This window comes from Taudactylus pleione, unplaced genomic scaffold, assembly GCF_031769625.1.
Source record: "Taudactylus pleione unplaced genomic scaffold, aTauple2 ptg000473l, whole genome shotgun sequence".
Taxonomy (NCBI): Eukaryota; Metazoa; Chordata; class Amphibia; order Anura; family Myobatrachidae; genus Taudactylus; species Taudactylus pleione.
In genome coordinates, this window is record NW_028284875.1 from 3,711,968 (window position 1) to 3,733,417 (window position 21,450).

At 42.0% G+C, this 21,450-nt stretch overlaps 1 protein-coding gene across 2 annotated transcripts in view; it reads right to left on the reverse strand.

The window, feature by feature from the left end:
* NOX3 (NADPH oxidase 3) overlaps nucleotides 1–21,450 on the reverse strand; it is a 113,137-nt gene that overhangs the window by 55,604 nt on the left and 36,083 nt on the right. Inside the window, exons 3-4 of one of the 2 annotated variants that reach the window (XM_088448942.1) lie at nucleotides 2,577–2,726; nucleotides 1,179–1,196 (exon numbers count right to left, since the gene is read on the reverse strand). In XM_088448942.1, coding sequence (XP_088305068.1) covers nucleotides 1,179–1,196; nucleotides 2,577–2,726 — 168 coding nt within the window. The remainder of the gene's footprint in view (nucleotides 1–1,178; nucleotides 1,197–2,576; nucleotides 2,727–21,450) is intronic. The other variant, XM_088448941.1, reaches the window with a different exon arrangement.

Below are 21,450 nucleotides of genomic sequence, written 5' to 3' on the forward strand. Positions count from 1 at the left end.
ACAAAACAAGGCATTACTTGTAATCCATAATGACAAATCAGCCATTTGTTATCATTGACTTAATGTTTTAGATCAATCACGTTAATTGGCTGTTTGCTATGAGATACTTTAGATTTGCTGGCTTAAAGCCTATAACTCAGGTGATAATTTCAAAAAGTAGAGGGCACTCAGCAGTCCTCTGATTAAACATTCATCATGTGCATATATAGTAAATCAACTTGAAAAGATGGTCGAAATTCTGGTCTAGACTAGACCTTTGACACCACCTCCCATCTGAGCAGCAAACCAGTGAGTTACAATGTATATACTATAATATATATATATTTGTATATATATAATACAAACTCAGCACTCACTTATACCCCTTTTACACCAGAGCAAAAACCTGGGTTTTTGCTGGGTCTACCCGGGTCACAGCTCAGTGTAAAAGGGTCCCTGAAAAATAACCCGGGTCGAGTGACCCGGCAATCCTACCCAGTTAGCTACCAGGTCAGACCCAGGATGGACCTGGGTAATGGTGCAGTGTAAACAGCGCAACCCAGGTTGTCCAACCTGGGTCATGCCTAAAATGAGCTGATTGGTGGTTGTGGAGCAGTCACCTCCCACTTTTTATGACTCACAAGTTCAGTGTGAATGGGGCTGACTAGGGAATAACCCAGATCAATGGTGCTGTGTAAACGGTGTCTCACCTGGGCCTGACCTGGGTTGGAACCATGTCTGAAAACCCAGGTCGGACCAGGGTTTTTGGTGGAAAAGAGGTATCACTCATATTCTAAACTGTAATATATTTATATAGAGGGAATGTTAGTTCCAAAATGTTGCAATAATTTGTTAAGCTGACAAACCACGTTACATCTTCCCTTCTAGTCAGTCCCTACACTGAAACTCAAAAATATGAGCATTGCTCTGCCTTATTTGGTTCCTGCTATAACATAGATGTTAAATACAAAATTATGCTTGCATGGGTTCAGGTACTGTCTTAAACAAATAGAATGACACCCAAGCATCACAGTTAAGGAACACCTGGGGAATAAGTTGGCAAAATTTGGCAAAATTGGGGTGCCATAGAAAGTGTGAACACAAAATATTTATATTAACAATTGGCTTCAATCCACGGCACTCAAGCATTTGTGGTGCCTTTGGTATAAGACCACACTATTTAAATAAAAAAGTCATACAAACTTGGCACCCACCTACTTATATTCCAAACTGTAATATATTTAAATTCAGGGAATGTCAGGCAGAGCAATGATCATATTATTGAGTGTCAGTGTAGAGACTGAACAGAAGGTGAGGCCGCGATGTGGTTGGTCACCTTAGCAAATTATTGCAATATTTTGGAACTAACATTCCATGAATTTAAATATATTACAGTTTGGAATATAAGTAGGTGGGTGCCGAGTTTGTATGAGTTTTTTTACTTAAACATTATGGTTACATACCAAAGGCACCACAGTTGCTTGATGCCTGAGTGCTGTGGATTGAAGCCAATTATTTATAATATAAATATATATATATATATATATATATATATAAACTGTCCTGATGTTGTCATGATTTTCTACCCCAATATCTCACACTGCAGTGAAGGGAGAGCTCAAAAAGACCAGCTGAAGAGGAGCCTGTTGAGAACAATTGTGCTCAGTGCGAGAGGGGATGGGTTGTGGAGGAGGCGATTTGGGGAGGGACAGGAACTGGGCAGGAGGGGGAGGACCATTTTCAATTTATTATACTGTATATACTATCTTTAAGGTCCTAGAGTTTTGCTGGGGTTTTTTGTTCATTCAATTTAATTGTGCATGCAGGCAACTCATCACAAATTAAGTATACATAAGTATACAGCAGTGTGAGTGGCAATTTTTTTGTATCTCATATTAGATTTTTTTCAGACTTAATTAGTATATATACAGCAGTGCTGGAGTGAAATAATATTAATTAAGCCTACAGCACAAAACCCCATAAAAAAGATGTCTGTGAAAATGCAAAACATACATGAAAATATCCAGAAGAAAATAATTTTACATTTTATTTCATCATTTTTTTTTCCTCAAGATCATTTTGTTGATGTAAGTAAATAAAATATATATATTTTATTAATAAATGACTTTCATAAGCTGGGTATACACAGCAACGATCCACTGAACCAGCGACAGCCTGATATGATGTATGAATATATCATGTTTATGTACACATGACATGAACCATCGTGCGATGATGCCAATTATGGTTACCTGGCTAATGTAACCAATACCTGCCATACTGTATGTCATCCCATCTGATAAACAGCACATCAAATTGAAAGATGGACCCATGCAAATCATCAAACTTTGGACCTCATTTATCATTGAGTGATGTCACCAATTCACTCATTCCTAATCTTAAATGGTGCTCCAACCAAACAGCTCCTAACTGTTATGTGCTTGAAAAATTACAGTTAGGAGATGATTGGTTAGAGCACCATTTAAGATTAGTGATGAGTGATAACAAGAATATCATTCATTCATAAATGAGGCCTTATGAATCATATGTACACACTGTGGTCATGCAGAGTGGTCGTAGGAAATCCACAAAATGACTTACTGTGTGGTAGCTTCTAATTGGATTTAAGTAACTCTCATTAGAATGGTTTCCAATGTATGAAAGTAAGTTACATAGACTTCCGGCCTCTATTGATTGACTCATGTGATAGCGCTGTATATTAATCAAATGTGCAATAATATGGATAGCTGCAAAAAAAAGTGTTAATAGTCTTGATCTTCTTAAAGTGTTCCAAAAGCATAAACAAGTCTACAATATAAATGAAAGGTGAATGCTAAAATCATAATACATTTTAAAATACAATTTCTCATTGAAACATTATTACTGCACAAGTTGTTCCCCAATATTTTTCTTTAACATCTATTTTTTTATTCAAATTTGAAAAAAATTGTAAGCAACGAAATGTAAATGTACAGAGATGTAAGTAATGATAAAACAGAGATATGTAAATCAATTATAAATTTTAAACAGTGTTGCAGGATTGCAGAAAAAAATTGATATTCACATATATTAATACAAATGAGCTTAATCTAGCAGCATATTTCAAAGCAGACAACTAACAAAAAAATTGGTGGGCAAATGATGGCCTGCGGCTTGTATTGGTTCATTAGCCAATTGCTTCTGGCCCAAGTTCTATTACCCTACACCACCTGTATGCGGCCCACTGGGCAAACACAGCCTGGGAAGGGGGCAGTGTGGCAGGTGCAGATACTATTTCATGCCTTGAATAGGCCACTCTGCAGGATCACAAATATTTGCCACATTACAAAGACTTCTATATATAATATTATAAGGACATATTCTCATTCAGTTGTTTGTGTTGCAGAGAGTGCTGACACCATTTTTAAAGTTTTATTGTATTCCAAGTTTGTGAATTACACTGGCACCTGGAGAACTGATTAATGAGATCCAGTTTTATTAATTATCAGACTGTGATTTATAGCGAGAAAATTGTGTTACAACTGAGGATATACATGTGTCATATGTCTCAAGGCATCCCTCTCCTTTTGGGTTTTGTGTGCATCTCAGGGCATAAATTAAGGAGAAAATAAACTTCCAAAGGAGTCCAGGTATGAAGCCTCAGTAGGGGATATGGGGGATGAAGCTGAAGCTTTCTGAAAATTAGTAAACACAAATTTCAGCTCACGTAGGGAGATGGGCCTTAGATTGCACACCCTAAGCACAATGTGAGGTGCTACCTGTTGAGACTTGTAGTGCTGCAAGCAGAAAACGCAACAAATGCAGGTGCACACTCTAACCATGCTGAACCTAATAATAATACTGCTAAATTGCATCAAAGAGGTTCTAAGCATAATGATGGCCATAATTATGGGCCTGCCCACCATATCCAGGTGACCTCCATCAGGCAGGTCCCTAACACTCCTATGGAACAAATATAGGGCAAGGGACCCCCCAGGCCAACCCAGCAGAACCGCCCCATGGCATCACACTAGTGTGAGATTTAAAGTGAAGGATAAAGAATAATAAAGAAGCACCTATGTGTTAAGTCCTACATAAGTAGATGGTTAAAAGTGTATAAAGTGCTACATATATAAAAAACAAACTAAAGAAGTGAAAAAGTATACATTACGATGCCATGAAACAGCCCAGCCACACCAGCCCAGAGAGCCACGCAGCCCAATACCAGTCCCAAACTGACACACAGCATATGTATATTAGGTCTTACCCTCAGTGTGCCTTATTAGATGTTCAGCTCTTCTGAATTTTTAAACTATTTAATTATGCGGTGCTAACTACAGTCAACAAAACTATTTCCCCTTCACAATCCAAAATGTTGAAAGTTGCGTCTTAAATTTTTTATAGATTTTCAATTTAATTACAAAATTATGAAATCTAAATGTGTTAGTGACCTCTGTTTTGAGAAAATAACAGTTTACTGTAAGAAATAGTTGTCATTTGATCTCAGCTTATGGATAAGGTGGTCATGTGACATGGGGCACCAAGAGGGGGGGAGGTACTAATTACCCGGGCCCGGGCTTGCTGGAGGAGCCCGGGGCCCGGGTCCAGCTCCGCTCCCCCCCTCTTACATCACAGCAGCCCAGCACACACTGCTGTGTGCTGGGCTGCACTGGAAGACTGCTCACGGCTGCTAAGAAGCAGCCACAGCAGTCTCCTAAGCCTGTGGGGCAAGCTATCAAGCTGATCATGCACTGGGCTGAGGGGGCTCACTGCACTCCCCTCCCCAGCACACAGCACCCCTTTGTGGCACTGAAAAAAAAAATTAAAACCTAAGGGGGCGTGCCCACACCTCCCACGATTAGACCATGCCCCTTTTCTACCAGGGCCCGGCGTGGCTCTTGGCAGGCCTGCATGTGACAAATCTGTCTGTTAGTGGCATCAACACAGGGGTGCAGTTGATATGAGCCGCTGGCCGGGTATCACCCTATGAGGAGTGACACTAAAGTGCTGAAGCCTCCTCAGTGACAGGAGCTTGGTGCTGCACTGTAGGATTATGTGCAGTACTCAGCTTCTGACACAGTGAGGGAGCTGGCACTGCACACAGAATGGTCCCTGGGGCAATCTGCATATCCAGGACCCCTGAAGTGACTAAAATGGGGATAGGCATACATTCCTGCCTGTGGGGCCACACCCCCTTTTTGCCAGCACACTACAACCCTCCCCACATCAGTTGTCACCACGGGGAGGGATGCCACTGGTCCTAGTTGCAAAAGTTGTTGCAATTAGAGTAATTTGTGAGAGACCACTCACAATATATGCAATAAAGAAAAGTTTATTTCAGTAATGACAAATCAAAGTGCATTTAATGACAGAATCAAAATAAAAACTAGCAGGGTGAATCAGCCAGTAAATGAACATTATCAGTGAATGAAATTTTTTATGACTAAAGTGTCACAAACTCACGGGTGGATAGTGGATGCTAAACCTGTACATCAGGATTGGGGAGACCCAGTACTGAGCGCAAGGAGGTTTGGTGATGCATCCAACACACAGGTCATGGCTCTCAGACTTGTTTCCCTAGTACAGGTGCTGGTGAACTCTGGATTGGAGCAGAGTACAATGAAGGTGTACAAATGTAGTTGACAAGCTGGGTCAGAACCAAATGTACAAGATGGTACCAGTGATTAAACATAATCAGGTCATAGGAGGAGACAGAATCAGGTCAAAAACAAGCCAAGGTCAAGAGCGAGCACAAGAACACTGGATAATGGTTTGGGAGTCTATACTCTGGCAAAGAATAAGTGGACATGCTTCTCCTTGTCAGGATGCGGCCTGGGATCGGCTGCTACTCACCTCCGTGCCAGCATCCTTGGGCTTAGGTGTTCAGTCGCTTGGAGTGGAGGTGAGAGGGGACTGAATATTCTCCCCAGGGTCTGCTACTTCTTCTATGTGTGTGTCCTGGTTTCCGGGGTGCTGGGCATGGGTGCAGCCATGTTGGTCCATATGACCTGACTAGTCTTATGGTCACTCAGCTGATCCTCTGATCCAATGACCAGCTACCTAAGTGTATTTAAGTCTGACATCCAGGAATAGGAAGCTGCTGTTCAACTTTGCTGTTCCAGTGACTGTGATACTCACCAGTGTTTCTCCGTGTTAATTCCTCAGTATGTTGCTTCAACCTTCTCGCTGTTCTCAAGTATTATTTGCATCAGCTCCCAGGCTGACTTCCAGTATGTCAATTCTGTTCTCTCACTGAGCTTCAGTTCTTTTCATAACAGCTCTTGTGTTATTATTGTGCTGTTCAGTTCCCCTGCTGCCTCCCTGTGTTACTTTTACTAGTTAGTTCTCAGATGAATCTTTGACAATTCTCAGTGCATCCCTGTGTTACATTTTCCTGTGTTCTCAGTGCAAGTCAGCGACTGATTCCTTTACTATTCTCAGTGCATTCCTGTGTTACATTTCCCTGTGTTCAAGTATTCAGTTCACACACTGATCTCCTGTATACAAGTATTCAGTTCATATGCTGATCTCCTGTGTTCAAATATTTAGTTTACATGCTGATCTGCTGTGTTCAAGTATTTAGTTAAGCTGTTCTCCTGTGTTCAAGTATTAAGTTCATGCTGATCTCCTGTGTTCAAGTATTCAGTTCATATGCTGATCTCCTGTGGTCAAGTATTCAACACACACACACTGATTTTCTGTGTTCAGGTATTAAATTCATACGCTGATCTCCACAGATTGACAAATATACTCAGAAGGTTTACTACCAGAAAGGGTCCTCAAGCAATGACTTAGTACTGTTATCTATATCTATATAATAAATTAAACTGAGGACTCAATTTACTACTCAATCTATAGAAACACAGGAAAAATATGCAGATTCACTTTAACAAATCAAAAGGAATACATGTGCACCACCGTTTGCATAAAAAGACATAACAGTATCTAAAAGATTTTATAATAAACATATATAGCACAAAGAGGAGAGCGCAGGATTCAAGAGTATATTTATTTAGGTAAAAAAACAAAAAAACATAACAATTAAAACATCATTCAATATATGTACTGTATATAAATGACCAGGTTCTTGGAAAGCAAATAAACCAATAAAAGATAATAAAGACAGTGATATTCATTGATTTGTCACTCTGTAACTGATCAAATTGTGCAAATGAGTGGTTTCGCAAGAATCAGTCCATATTATTAGTAGATTATAAGCAGTAAAGCTGAGCTGATTAGTATAAACTAGAGATGATCAAGTCTGGTTCTCTGAGAAACGGACCCACCCGAATATAGAGGATCCGAGTAAGATCCAAGTCCAGCTTGGGTTTTCCCGCCTAACTCGGAATACAAAACGAGGCAAAATATCATCCTCCCGCTGTTTTATTCTCACAGGTTTTGGATTCTATAAAGGTCCCGGTGATCTGCGCCATTTTCACTCCGACTGTGGAGAGTGTACAGAACAGACGTGCTCTGTTGTTCAAGGGTGCAGTGTTGTAGTTGTTCAAGGGTGCAGTATTGTTGGGCTGTGGCTGCAGTACATAAAGTGGGTCTGTTGATGTGTCCCTGTTGCCCTGTCAATCAAGGGGCTCTGTTCTTCTCTGTTGTTCAAGGGTGCAGTGTTGTTGGGCTGGGGCTGCAGTACATAAAGTGGGGGTGTTGCTGTGTCACTGTTGCCCTGTCAATCAAGGGGTTCTGTTCTTCTCTGTTGTTCAAGGGTGCAGTGTTGTAGATGCTCTAGGGTGCAGTGTTATCGGGCTGGGACTGCAGTACATAAAGTTGCGGGTGCTGCTGTGTCACTGTTGTCCTGTCAATCAAGGGGCTAGGGCTGCAGTTCATAATGGGGTGCTGTGTCTTCCAGGGGTGCTGTGTCAATCCAAGGGTGCTTTTCCCCAGTGTAAAAAATGGTAAACTTAATAATTATCATTCCACAAAAAATAAAAAAGATATTTTTTGTGTGTGTGCTAGCTACACTATTATTGTTCAGTGAAACTGCCGGCCAGACCACAGTTTATCATCCATGTATTTGTGACTCTGCAGGTGGTCCATCCGCATTCTGCAGGGGTGCTTTGTTGTCTATAAAGGGGTGCTGTGTTATTCATCAAGGGACTGCTGCCTTGTCTAGGGCTGCTCTTCCCCAGTGTAAAAAAAATAATATTGTTCGGTGACACTGCCGGCCAGACCACAGTTTATCATTCACATATTTGTGACTCTGCAGGTGTTCCATCCTCAATCTGCAGGGATGCTTTATTGTCATAAAAGGGTGCTGTGTTGCTCATCAAGGGGCTGTTGCCTCATCCAGGGGTTCTCTTACCCCCAGTGTAAAAAAAATTATTGTGCGGTGACTCTGCCAGCCAGACCGCAGTTTATCATCCACATATTATGACACTATAAGTCATAGTGGAGTGTGTTATTCTTATTCATAAAAAATATTGGCCCTCATTCAGTGCCGGATGCTCTGAGCAGAGCGCACGCTCTGAATGAGGGCCGTCCTCCATAATTATGGAGCATCCTCCTGGACGCTCATATAGCTGTGGGTCACCACCCACAGCCGATACGAGCGTGCAGGTTGATGGCTGCGATGGTCTTGACCATCGCGACCATCGCCACTGCGAGCCGGAGCCTGCGGTTGAGTTTCTCAACCGCAAGGCCCGGAGTGATTTTGGCTCTATCAGAGCCAAAATCACTCCCACTGACATCACTAGTGATGTCAGTGGGGCCGGATTCAGACGGTAGGCGTTCCCTTGGGAACGCCCCCATCTGGAAGGCACGCCCCCGGCACACCCACCAAAGGGGGCGTGCTGTCAATCAACATCGACAGCATGCCCCCTTTGATCAGACACAATGAGTGAAGGAAAGTCCTTCGCTCGTCGCATCTGGCGCATGCGCATGATGGAGCTCCCACCGTCGTGCACATGCGCAGTGCACACCATCGACCCACTTGCGAGCGGACAGCCGCTTGCGAGTGTGTCTGAATCAGGCCCATTGTTTTATCCTATTTTTTATTCATTAAAATTATTATGACACTGTAAGTGGTAGCACAGTATGTTATTCTTTTTTATTCATAAAAAATATTGTGACACTATGGGTCATTGATACCGTAGTGTAATATTGAAAATTGTTGCAAATTGACAAGTGTGCTGTAACCCATTACATTCGTGTTTGTTGATATGGAGAACGATCAGTTTAGAGGAGAGCAGGAGCCATATACTAGTGCTAGAGCTGCTGCCAGTGCTACCAGTCATGATTATATTAGTCCGTCTACATCATCTACTAAAGGCGATGCCCAAGGGCATATAGGGCTTAAGTCATGGCATAGAAAATCAAAGACCCAAGCTTTTACAGTGGTAAAGAAAAAAACATCAAAGGGAAAATTAGCTGCAAAAAGACATAAAATTGGCAATATGCCTTTCACCACACGAAGTGGCAAGGAAAGGCTAAGGCCTTAGCCTTTATTTATGACTGGTGTTTCTGCCTTAGCCGCACAAGATACAGCAATGCAAGTTGCAACCTAGTACTGATGGACTCCAGTCGACATCAATCTGTGCTCTGGGCCCAAGTTCTGGACCTGAAAAAAAAAATAGTGTCTTTTGTCTATTTTTTTTCTGTGTGCGCGTGTTAGGCTTAGCCGCACAAGATGCAGCAGCAACGGAATTTGCAACCTTGTGCTGCCCTACTCCAGTCATCATCAATCTTTGCTCTGGGCCCAAGTTCTGGACCCGAAAAAAAAAATAAAACAAATAGTGTCTTTTTTTGTCTAATTTTTTTCTATGTGTGTGTGAGTGTTAGGCTTAGCTGCACAAGAACAAGATACAGCCAAGTAACAACCTAGTGCTGCCCAACTTCAGTCATCATCAATCTGTGCTCTGGGCCTTCTTGACCTGAAAAGAAAAATGTCTATTTTTTTTCTGTGTGCACACACGTGTTTGAAATTTGTAACCGCACCTTGGCTACACTATTGGTGCTTGTGACACTGCTTCAAGACCACAGAAAATATGGAGGGCTGTCACATGACAAGAGAGCAAGGCCAAGAACCACATGTGTAGCTTCCGCCAGCAGTCATCATGATAATGCAAGGCCGTCAACTTCCTCATCCTCTATGAAGGCCCATGCCCCAGGGCAAAAGCAAGTTACCTTTAGATAAACAAAAAATTGCCAATATGCCATTCACTACACAAAGTGGCAAGGAAAGGATAAGGCCTCGGCCTTTATTTATGATGACTGCTGGTTCTGATAGCCCATCTGCTTTTAGTAGTAGTGGTGGTGGTACCATTAAAAAATTTTAAGTTGTTAAGAAGAGTAAGACAGCTCTGGAAAAACCAACTGTGTGCCCTGAGAAATCTAAATCACAAATCCCCGAGGAGAGTGCAAGTGTGTCCATGGTTGTCATGTGTGAGCCAGACCTAAATACTAATGTACTGGAGGATCCTCCAAGTTCCAACATTTGTGTGCCCTCTGTAAATGTGGGGAAGTGCAGTCAACATCTTGCAGATGTAGTCAGTGAGGATGCTTCTGTTGAATTGCACATGAAGGAGGAGGATATTTTGGTAGTTTAAGGTGCTAAGGATGATGAGCATGTTGATGATGAAGATGTTGGTGAAGAGGATGTTGATGATGAGGATGCTCTTTGTGTAAGTAAGACAACAGCTGTTGCCCATGGATTGAAAAAGCCACAGCCCATTGTTGACATGCCGTGGCAAAAGACAAAAAATCCACTTCTCACGTGTGGAATTATTTCCACCCCAATCCGGACAACAGTTGTCAAGCCATATGTAACCATTGCCAAGCAAGAGTGAGTACAGGGAGGGACCTAAACAACCTAGGAATTTCCTCTTTGAAATGTCACTTGGAGTGCATTAATCAAATATCAAAGTGTTTGTCACCAAGTTCCAAAACTCAAAACGTAACAAGTCCAGTGTCACCTAACTGCTCCCTCTCTGTGGGATCCAAGCGCCTTCGATCTCCACCACCAACACCTGCATCATCAACATCCTCATTCATCAGCGGGAGTAGTCCTGCTGCATCCAATGTTTTTATTCAAAGCATGATTGACTCCTCTCCTATCCATGATTCCTCAGAAGGATCCTTGATGACTACGCCTGTTGCTGCTGCTGTTGCTGTGAGTGGATCTTCATCCCAGAATGGGAGCAGGAGGAAGACTACTTGTAGTGTATCCTCCAAAAAACAATTAACTGTCAAACAGTAGTTTGAAAGGGCAAATAAGTATGACAGCAATCACCCAGTTGCACAGTGGATTACTGATGCCATAACAGCTATGCTGGTATTAGATGTGCATCCAGTATCTGCCAATACAGCAGTGGGGTTTCAACAGTTAATTGTGGTTCTGTGTCCTTGCTACCAGATTCCTTCTAGATTCCACTTCGCTAGAACAGCAATTCCAAGTCTATACAAGGACATTAAAAAAACCTTATTAACCACTTGCCTGGCATGGTCATATCAGATACAACCATACCAGACTGGGCTTACCCTGACATGGTCATATCTGATACACTCTCTGTTCCCTTACCCTGAGCCGATAACTGCTGAAAGCAGTGCTCAGGCAGCCCCATGCCAGCAGCCCCCCTCACCCAGCGGCTGTAGAGGAGACGGAGCAGCCACCGGGCTAATCACACTAACTGCCTACGGTGCTCCAGAACGAAGCAGCTGCCAGGCAAATCCTAGTCTCCCATCCACCCAACCCCACCACCACCTAGCTAAAGACAGCCCGGTGGCTGCAGAGAGGACAGAGCAGCCGCTGGGTAAAACCTCTTCCCCCCGCTGCTGTACAGATAGCAGCAGCCTGGTGGCCAAAGAGACAGCGCAGCCACCAGGCAAATCCTCATTCCTGAAGAGGTAGCTGGGGTAATCCTCTCCCTGGCACAATACACACCCGGTGGCTGCAGAGGGAAAGAAGCAGGCACCAGGCAAATCATCCTCCCGCTGCTGGGCAAATCCTCGTCCCTGAAAAGGCAGCGCAGCTGCTGGGTTAAGCCTCTTCCGGGCAACATCCACACCCAGCAGCTGCAGAGGGAATGGAGCAGCCACCGGGCAAATATAATGTACAGTAACCACCAGCTGTCCTCCTTCTCCATTCCGCCCTCCCTTTCACTTATCTAGAGGCAGCCTGGCACTGATCCACTAGCAGCTGAACATTGCTGTCCCCCTCCCACACATCCTCCCACACATGTATATATACAGCAGAGCCCTGCCTATATATATATATATATATATATATATATAAATATATATATACAGTCAGGTGCATAAATATTGGGACATTGACAGAATTTTCATATTTTGGCCTCTATTCACCACCACAATGGCTTTGAAATGAAACAAACAAGATGTGCTTTAACTGCAGACTTTCAGATTTAATTTGAGGGTAATTACATCCAAATCAGGTGAACAGTGTAGGAATTACAACGGTTTCTATATGTGCCTCCCACTTTTTAAGGGGCCAAAAGTAATGGGACTATCAACTCAAAAGCTATTTCATGGACAGGTGTGGGCTATTCCCTTGTTATTTCATTATCAATTAAGCAGGTAAAAGGTCTGGAGTTGATTCTAGCTGTGACATTTGCATTTGGAATCAGTTGCTGTCGACTCTCAATATGAGATCCAAAGAGCTGTCACTATCAGTGAAGCAAGCCATCATTAGGTTGAAAAATGAAAACAAACCCATCAGAGAGATTTCAAAAACATTAGGTGTGGCCAAATCAACTGTTTCTAACATTCTTAAAAAGAAAGAACGCATCAGCAACACCAAAAGACAGGGAAGACCACAGAAAACAACTGTGGTGGATGACAAAAGAATTATTTCCCTGGTGAAGAAAAACCCCTTCACAACAGTTGGCCAAATCAAGAACACTCTCCAGGAGGTAGGTGTATATGTGTCAAAGTCAACAATCAAGAGAAGACTTCACAAGAGTGAATATAGAGGGTTCACCACAAGATGTAAACCATTGGTGAGCCACAAAAACAGGAAGACCAGATTAGAGTTTGCAAAACAACATCTAAAAAAGCCATTACAGTTCTGGAACAACATCCTATTGACAGATGAGACAAAGATCAACTTGTACCAGAGTGACGGGAAGAGAAGAGAAGAGAAGAGAAGGAAAGGAACTGCTCATGATCCAAAACATACCACATTATCAGTGAAGCATGGTGGTGGTAGAGTCATGGCGTGGGCATGTATGGCTGTCAATGGAACTGGTTCCCTTGTATTTATTGATGATGTGACTGCTGACAAAAGCAGAAGAATGAATTCTGAAGTGTTTCGGCTTTATTATATGCTCATATGCAGTCAAATGCTTCAGAACTCATTGGACAGCACTTCACAGTGCAGATGGACAATGACCCGAAGCATACTGCAAAAGCAACCAAAGAGATTTTTAAGGCTAAAAAGTGGAATGTTATCCAATGGCCAAGTCAATCCCCTGACCTGAATCCGATTGAGCATGCATTTCACTTGATGAAGACAAAACAGAAGGGAAAATGCAACAAGAACAAGCAGGAACTGAAAACATTTGCAGTAGAGGCCTGGCAGAGCATCACCAGGGATGAAACCCAGCGCCTCATTCAGAGGCAGTCGGAGGATGCAAGCGGTCGCTCAGAAACTGGGCGGCCACTTGCATCCTGACCGCCCGCCTCTGTTGCGGTCGTTAGGCTGTGGGTTAACACCCACAGCTCTAACGACTGCTCCAGTGATGTTCGCGATGGTCAGAGACCATCGCGACCATCGGGGCTTACGACGAGTCCCTAGGGTAGGGTTTCCCTTGTCGTAAGCCCCGGAGAGCTTCTGGCTCTGTCTGAGCCAGAAGCTCTCCAATGACATCACTAGTGATGTCAGTGGGGCCGCCCCCAAATGGTAGGTGTTCCCATGGGCTGCCACCCCCGGCCCGCCTTCCAAACGGGGCGAGCTGTCAATCAACATCGACAGCTCGCCCCCTTTGGATCAAGACCCGATATGACCAGCGCTGTCAGTCATAGCGGGTCTCCTGCATGGGCACGATGGCGCCATCATGTGCATGCTCTGTGGGGGGCCATTGACCCAGTCCGAGCGCATCAGCGCTAACGACCGGGTCTGAATGACCCCCCCAGTGTCTGGTGATGTCTATGCGTTCCAGACTTCAGGCTGTAATTGCCTGCAAAGGATTTGCAACATAGTATTAAAAAGTGAAAGTTAGATTTAGGATTGTTTAGTTTGTCCCATTACTTTTGGCCCCTTAAAAAGTGAGAGGCACATAAAGAAACCGTTGTAATTCCTACACCATTCACCTGATTTTGATGTAATTACCCTCAAATTAAATCTGAAAGTCTGCAGTTAAATCACATCTTGTTTGCTTCATTTCAAAGCCATTGTCGTGGTGAATAGAGGACAAAATATGAAAATTCTGTCAATGTCCCAATATTTATGGACCTGACTGTATATAACAGAGGGAGACATACACTTAATTGGACTGAATAGAGTTTTACCACTTGCTTGGCACTGGGTCTCATCATTTTTACACACTGGGAGTATATGATGCATCTTCATATTTAAATTGCTGTTAAGGAATCTGGTTACATTTATTGGTTGAGAAACATCCATCTAATCAGTCCAGTAAAATCTTTATAAGAGCTACTTGGCTTTTAAAAGCCTTTCTAGGAATTTCTCCCTATCAAGGGAAAGAAAATAAGCTTATACTACTGAGTGTTCTAACCAGTTCCATATCATCAAGTGTTTGTTCAGACCAGTTACATTTTTGTGCTTACCCCTGATGAAGTCCCGTAGGTGGACGAAATGCGTAGGGTCATCGCTTTGAAAAACCTGCACCTACCACATAAGAAGTCCACCTAAGAGCTCACACCTGTAAAGATGTAGGTGGCAGATAACAACATCTATCCTTCTGTACTGGGGCAGGTTTACTAAAAGTTGTTTTATGCGTATTATGTATTTATTTGTATTGTAAATTGTTTATATTTTTACCTCTGTTGATATACCAAGAATAAAATATTCAGGTATAAGAATTATGGGCTACCATAGGTTTTTTTTTATTTTTATGGTGATTTGAAGACTTACTAGAGGGTTGTGTTTGACCAACAGCTAATATTGCAATAAATCCCCCTAAGTGGTGGAAATTTCTTCTGTTCAATTAATACTCAAAGTTGTAGCACACCAAAGGTACCCCTTCTCTTCCATTTCTATTTTATGGTCCTCTACTAGCAGAGGTCCACCTAATTGGTGCAGCTGAACCAGTGTACGCGCGATATAAGGGTTCATTTTGTATATATATATATATATATAATTATATATGTGTGTGTGTACATGTATATATATACATATATATTTATATATGTTTACATATCAAGACTCGATACAGGGCCTCCGATTAGGGATGGTATACTAAGGATGGCCACTGACCATCGATGGTTTGTCAATGGTCTATGACCAATAAGTTGTTATGCCATTGCTGATGGTCACCAATACTGTACCATCGATGGCAGCCAAACCAATGTTAAAGAATCATAGGTGGCTGCGGTCTAAAATAAGTGATGATTTTTATCGGTGGTTGACCCATCAAAAATAATCATCAATTGTTTAGAACCACAGTACACCAATGTTTCCTTAAGATCAGTTGGGGCTATCATCAATAGTGCAGCTGTCAATAAATATCACTAAAGTATACCATACATTTTGCTATTTTTATGGTATACTGTGTTAAAAAAAAAAATAATAATAAAATCATGTGGGATAAGTTTTAAAAAGATGTTCTTGACCTAATTCAGTCATAAAAACAACCTGACAATTTTGGAGCGGTTTTTGGAAACAAAATTTGGCAGTTAAGTGGTTAATGTCCTCAGAAATGCTGTTGTACCCACTGTCCACTTGACCACTGATATGTGTACAAGTGGGACAGAGCAAGCTAAGGATCACATGACTGTGACAGCCCACTGGGTAGGTGTATTGCCTACAACAGCAACAGCAACATCTACCAAAAGACAGCTGATACAGAGGCAGGCTACTCTTTGTATAACTGGTTTCACTAAGAGGCATACCACTGAGAAGCTCTTAGAAAAACTCAGGGAAATCATTGCTAAATGGCTTACCCCACTTGGACTCTCCTCAGGATTTGTGATTTCAGACAATGCCACAAATATTGTGAGAGCATATTTCCAACACATTCCATGTTTCGCTCACACAATTAATTTGGTGGTGTAACATTTTTTTTAAATGACAGGGGCATGCAGAAGATGCTCTCGGTGGCCTTCAAAATATCCAGACAGTTTAGACATTTGTCGACCACTTTTCAAAGATTGCATGACCAGCAGGTACTGTTAAATTTGCCTTGCCATCAGCTGAAGCAAGAGGTAGTAACTCAGTGGAATTCTACCCTTTATATGCTTCAGCAGATGGAGGAACAGCAAAAGGCCATCCAGGGCTATACAATGGCTTATGACATAGGCCATGGAGGGAAAATGCACCTTAATCAAGTACAGTGGAGAATAATTTCCATGTTGTGCAAGGGTCTCAAACACTTTAAACTTGCCACACATGCAGTTAGTTCAGACACTGCAAGCTTGAGTCAGGTCATTCCCCTCATCAGACTTTTGCAAAAACAGCTGGAGAAACTAAAGGAGGAGCTGAAATGGAGAGATTGCGCAAGGTATGTCGGACTGGTGGATAAAGCCCTTCATTCGCTTCACCAGGATCCAAGAGTCATCAATCTATTGAAATCTGAAAAATATATTTTGGTGACCATTCTGAATCCTAGGTTTAAGTCCTACCTTGTGAGTTTTTTTCCAACAGACCAAAATCTAAAACTATGCAAAGAGCTGTTGGTAAAAAATTGTCAGCTGCAGCCGCACGTGAAACGCCATCATCTCCTCCTTCAGTTTCTGCAGCTGCCAGGAAAAAACTCAGTTTTCCTTACAGAATGCCTGCTGGTCGTGCAGATCGTTCACCAAAAAATTGCTTCTGGTCGGGCCTGAGAGAACTGCCTACTAGTGACATGTCTACCGTGACTACTGTATGTGTGATACAGTCTCAGAATGGTGGAGGACTATTTCAGAGATAACATCCTAATAGGCATGTCAGACAGTCCCTTTAAGTACTGGCAGGAAAATTAGGCAATTTGGAGTACCATACACATACTGGCTTTGCATTACTTAAGTTGCCCACCCTCCAGTGTGTACTCTCAAAGAGTATTCAGTACAGCTGGCAACCTTGTCGGTGATTGGCATAGGAGGTTACTTCCTCAAAATGTGGAAAAGATGATGTTCATTAAAATGAATGACAAATTCCACAAGGAAGACCTCTATCAACAATTACATAAAAAAAATTACAGAGGTGCCTATGGTGGATTCCAGAGGGCACAAATTAATATTGTGTGAAGAAGAGGATGTACACACTGATGGGGATGACGAGGATGAGAACGATGACAACTTGTAATGTAAAGCCAGTTTGTGTATGGGATCATTTTCATTTCCATGTCCAATGCAAATTGGCAGCTTGTTGTATGGGGGTCCAAACAAACCAATAATTTCAGCCACAATTAGCAGTCCTTGTCACTGAAATGATTGGTTTGTTAAACTGTGAATGTCCTGTTTTGTATACAACATAAGGGTGGGTGGGAGGGCCCAAGGACTATTCCATCTTGCACCTTTTTCGTTTCCATTATGTGCTGGTTGGGGCATTGCTGCCTAACATTTTAAATTAATGTTATGGTTGGTTTAGGAACCAATGATTTGTTTTTAAATTAATTTATTATCAATTTTACAGACAAAGGCTGCACCAATTAATTTCTTTTTATTAATTATTCAGCCAGGGGATGCACCCAATGAATTGTTTTTAACTTTTTTAATTAATTTATTATCAATTTTACAGCCAGGGGCTGCACCAATGAATTTATTTTTATTATTAATTATTCAGCCTGGGTCTGCACCAATTAATTGTTTTTTACTTCATTTATTATCAATTTAACAGACAGGGGCTGCACCAATGAATTTATTTTTATTATTAATTATTCAGCCTGGGGCTGCACCAATGAATTGTTTTTTAATTCATTTATTATCAATTTTACAGCCAGGGGCTGCACCAACTATCAATTCTTCAATCCTCAAGAGTATGCCAACCATCATCTTTGCACAGTCCTCAACTCTATTAATAATTATATCAATCAGTTTTGAGCGAGCAAGCTGGATGAACCTTTTGGCCCTTTAACTAGATGAAAAAATCAATATTTTATGCTGTGAGGTGTTCAAAATTGACTGGAAACGAGGGGAAATAAATGTTATTGAGGTTATTAATACTGTAGGAACAAAAAAGGCCAGTTTTATGTGATTTTAGCAGTTTTTTTTTAAAGAAAAAATCCAGATCCAAAACCAAAACCCGAAAACAAAACAAGGAGGTGAGGTTTTGGCAAAACCAATCCAGATCCAAAACCAGGGGAGATCTAGATCCAAAACCAAAACACAGGGGTCGGCGCACATCCCTAATTTAGATCCAAAACAAATTAGATACAGATCAAAAACCAAAACACCATGGTCGGTGCACATCCCTAGTATAAACAAGTATATTCCTTTCAATCTCTACTTAAAAGTTGTTAGTATTTGAAGTTTTCATTTGAAGCCACGTAGAAGTGCATGCAGATTCTGTGCAGCAGAACAATAATGACATCTTTATAAGAGAGAGAATAAAGAGGGAGAATATATGTTTTGTCCTTTTGAGGAGCAGGTGATTAGTAGCTATTAGTATGTGTTAAAACCCTGCAGTAATCAAGTCAAACTGACCATGCTCCCATAACATTCAGGTTATGATTTATTACCTGACTGTGCCCAGCTGTCCCTGATTGACGGTGGCCAAACACGATGGTAGTGGGAAGTTGGTGGGAGAGGCCTGGTATCTCGGACGTTGCTGCGCTGTCAGCGTGGTTTTTTGATGATAATAAACTAAACCTTGTGACTGTTTTACAAAACATATTTATGGTTTACCTTAAAGCAGTGGTTCTCAAACTCGGTCCTCAGAACCCCACACAGGTCACAAATCCCAGGTCACCCAGCAGATGCACAGATGTATTCATTACTCACTGACACATTTTAAATGTTCCACAGGTGAAGTAATTATTTCACTTGTGATTCTGTGAGGAGACCTGAAAAATGTGCACTGTTTGTGGTCCTAAGGACCAAGTTTGAGATCCTGTGCCTTAAAGTGTAGAATACATTTATAATTATAGTGTTATTCAGCATGTGAGCAGAAGAGTTAAGCAGTTTGGTTTTGCTTAAAAGTGAACACACCTGAACTTTGGGGTTCTGAGTCAAACAGAGTACTGGTTTTGGATCACTTTGGAGTTCCAAGCAGAACCGAGTCTCAACTCGGGTCTTCTTGCCACATTCAAAATTTGGATTGAATGAACTGATTTTGCATGTAATGGATTGCATATAAGTCCCCTTATCATGATTTCTGGTGCTGTGAATGTGTAAAAATTGACTGGAAATGATTGTTATTGAAGTTAATAATACTGTAGGAATAAAACAGGTCCAAATTACATGACTTCAGCTGTTTTCATCATTTTTTTATGAAATCCAGGTGCAAAACCAAAATCATACCTGAACCCAAAACACTTGAAGGCAAATTTGACAAAAATAAAACTCAATGATGATTTAGAACCAAAATCAAAACAGGCGGATCTGCACACATCTCTAGTGAGTAATAATGTATCTTAAGGGTTGTGGATGCGTTGCAGACCAGGGGGAGCTGCTGATTACGGGTTTACTATTTTCTATGAGCTGAACATCTTGTGGATTTGGAGTTCCTGCAAAATAATTATTCATATTTTCTGATAGTGTGTGATATTTAAATGGCATTGTGAATGTTTATTATTGGAAATATTGTAATTGAAGATGCAGTTTATGTGTATGTGTTGACCTTGTGTGTCCATGAGATAATCTTTCCTTGAATAAAGTCTTCCTAAAAGAGAGATATAATTGTCACGGCCAGGGTATTTCAGCATGGCGCTAGGCGGGTGTTACCTGTGAGGTCATTGTGGCGCGGGCTGTCTGGTGGCGGAGCTGGTGTCTGGCAGGGGGCTTTGGCTGCACGCGTTGTTGTGCGGGCCTGTTGTCACTCTGCGCTGGTGAGGCCTGGTGGTGTCTCCGTTCCATTTGGCATGGGTGTCTCCATCTTGCCTTCTGGCCATGTGGTGCAGCTGGCCAATCCTGGTGAGTCACATGTTCCCTCTGGCCAGTAACAGCACAGCATGGGGTATTTAGGAAGGGTCAGTGCCTTCCTTCTTTCCCAGTGCAACGTGTATCTCAGCCTAGCTGAGAGGGAGTTCTCTGTGCTTATCCTGTTCCTGTGAATTCGCTGTCTGCCTGTCAGCTTCTAGCTCCCTCTGGACTACCCCGCTTCCTCCATCAACCTTGCCCATACCTGAGTGCCTGAGCCTGCTGACATCCTTCTCATTTGCCTAAGTTCACTACCTGCATACCTGGCTATTATTTTCCTGCATCACTACCTGCATACCTGGTTGATTATTTTCAGTCTCACTACCTGCACACCTGGACAGCTCTAATTGTTTCTACTTGGACATTAACCCATTACTCCCACCACAGAACTCTTGTGCACATTTATATATTCCTGGACTTTTATTTACTGCCATATTTTATGTCTACTCAAGCACTTATTAAAAAACCTAGTTTTTTATTCAAATCTGCTTCTGTGTTCGCTCCTGCTACCACCCCGGGTCCACAAACAACCCAGAACATAACAATAATTATTTGTGTCTGGGAAAATCCTCCTTACCTCTCTGGTGGAATAAGAAGACAAAGGGAACCAAAACAGTGCAGAGGCATTCTCTACTATGCAGAAAAGTATGTGAACAATCATATCGCACTTTTACACCACATGTCAGAGTACAATGCAATTACCGCTCCATTGATATCATCAGCAAGAAAGAATCCTGCTATTCTTTCTTAGCTGTCTGATTGATCAACCATGAGAATAGTTTTTTAAAAAACATGTTCAGCTGTCTACATGACTAGACAAATTGTGTTAGGAGCTTCAAAGGCAGTGGGGGTTACCCGGCAATTAGACCAATGCATACTGCCCCAATTAGGTCCTGTTTATAAGATTAAAAGAAAATAGTGTGCCTACACTGGAACAAAGTGCAAAAAACTGTTTTATTTTCCTAAATCAAGATCAAAGGGTGGTGAAGGTGCTTTTACAGCATCAGTCACTGTTTTATAGGCGTGCACAGAACACTTTATTTTTAAATGATATTCCCACTTTTTAACTGTGCATTTTCAGGAAGGTCAATAAAAACAGGGTCCTACTGGCCCACTGGGAAGTTGGGCAAATCCCGATACAGTGTAGTGGTGGCACAGCCTATATAGTGCATGTGGTAGGCAACATCCCCACATATCTCTGCTACTGCAACAGGGTTAGCTCCTGGTGGGTGAAGCAGCTGACTTTTACTACAGAGAAGACAGAGGCAGGAACTGAAGGGGCAAAAC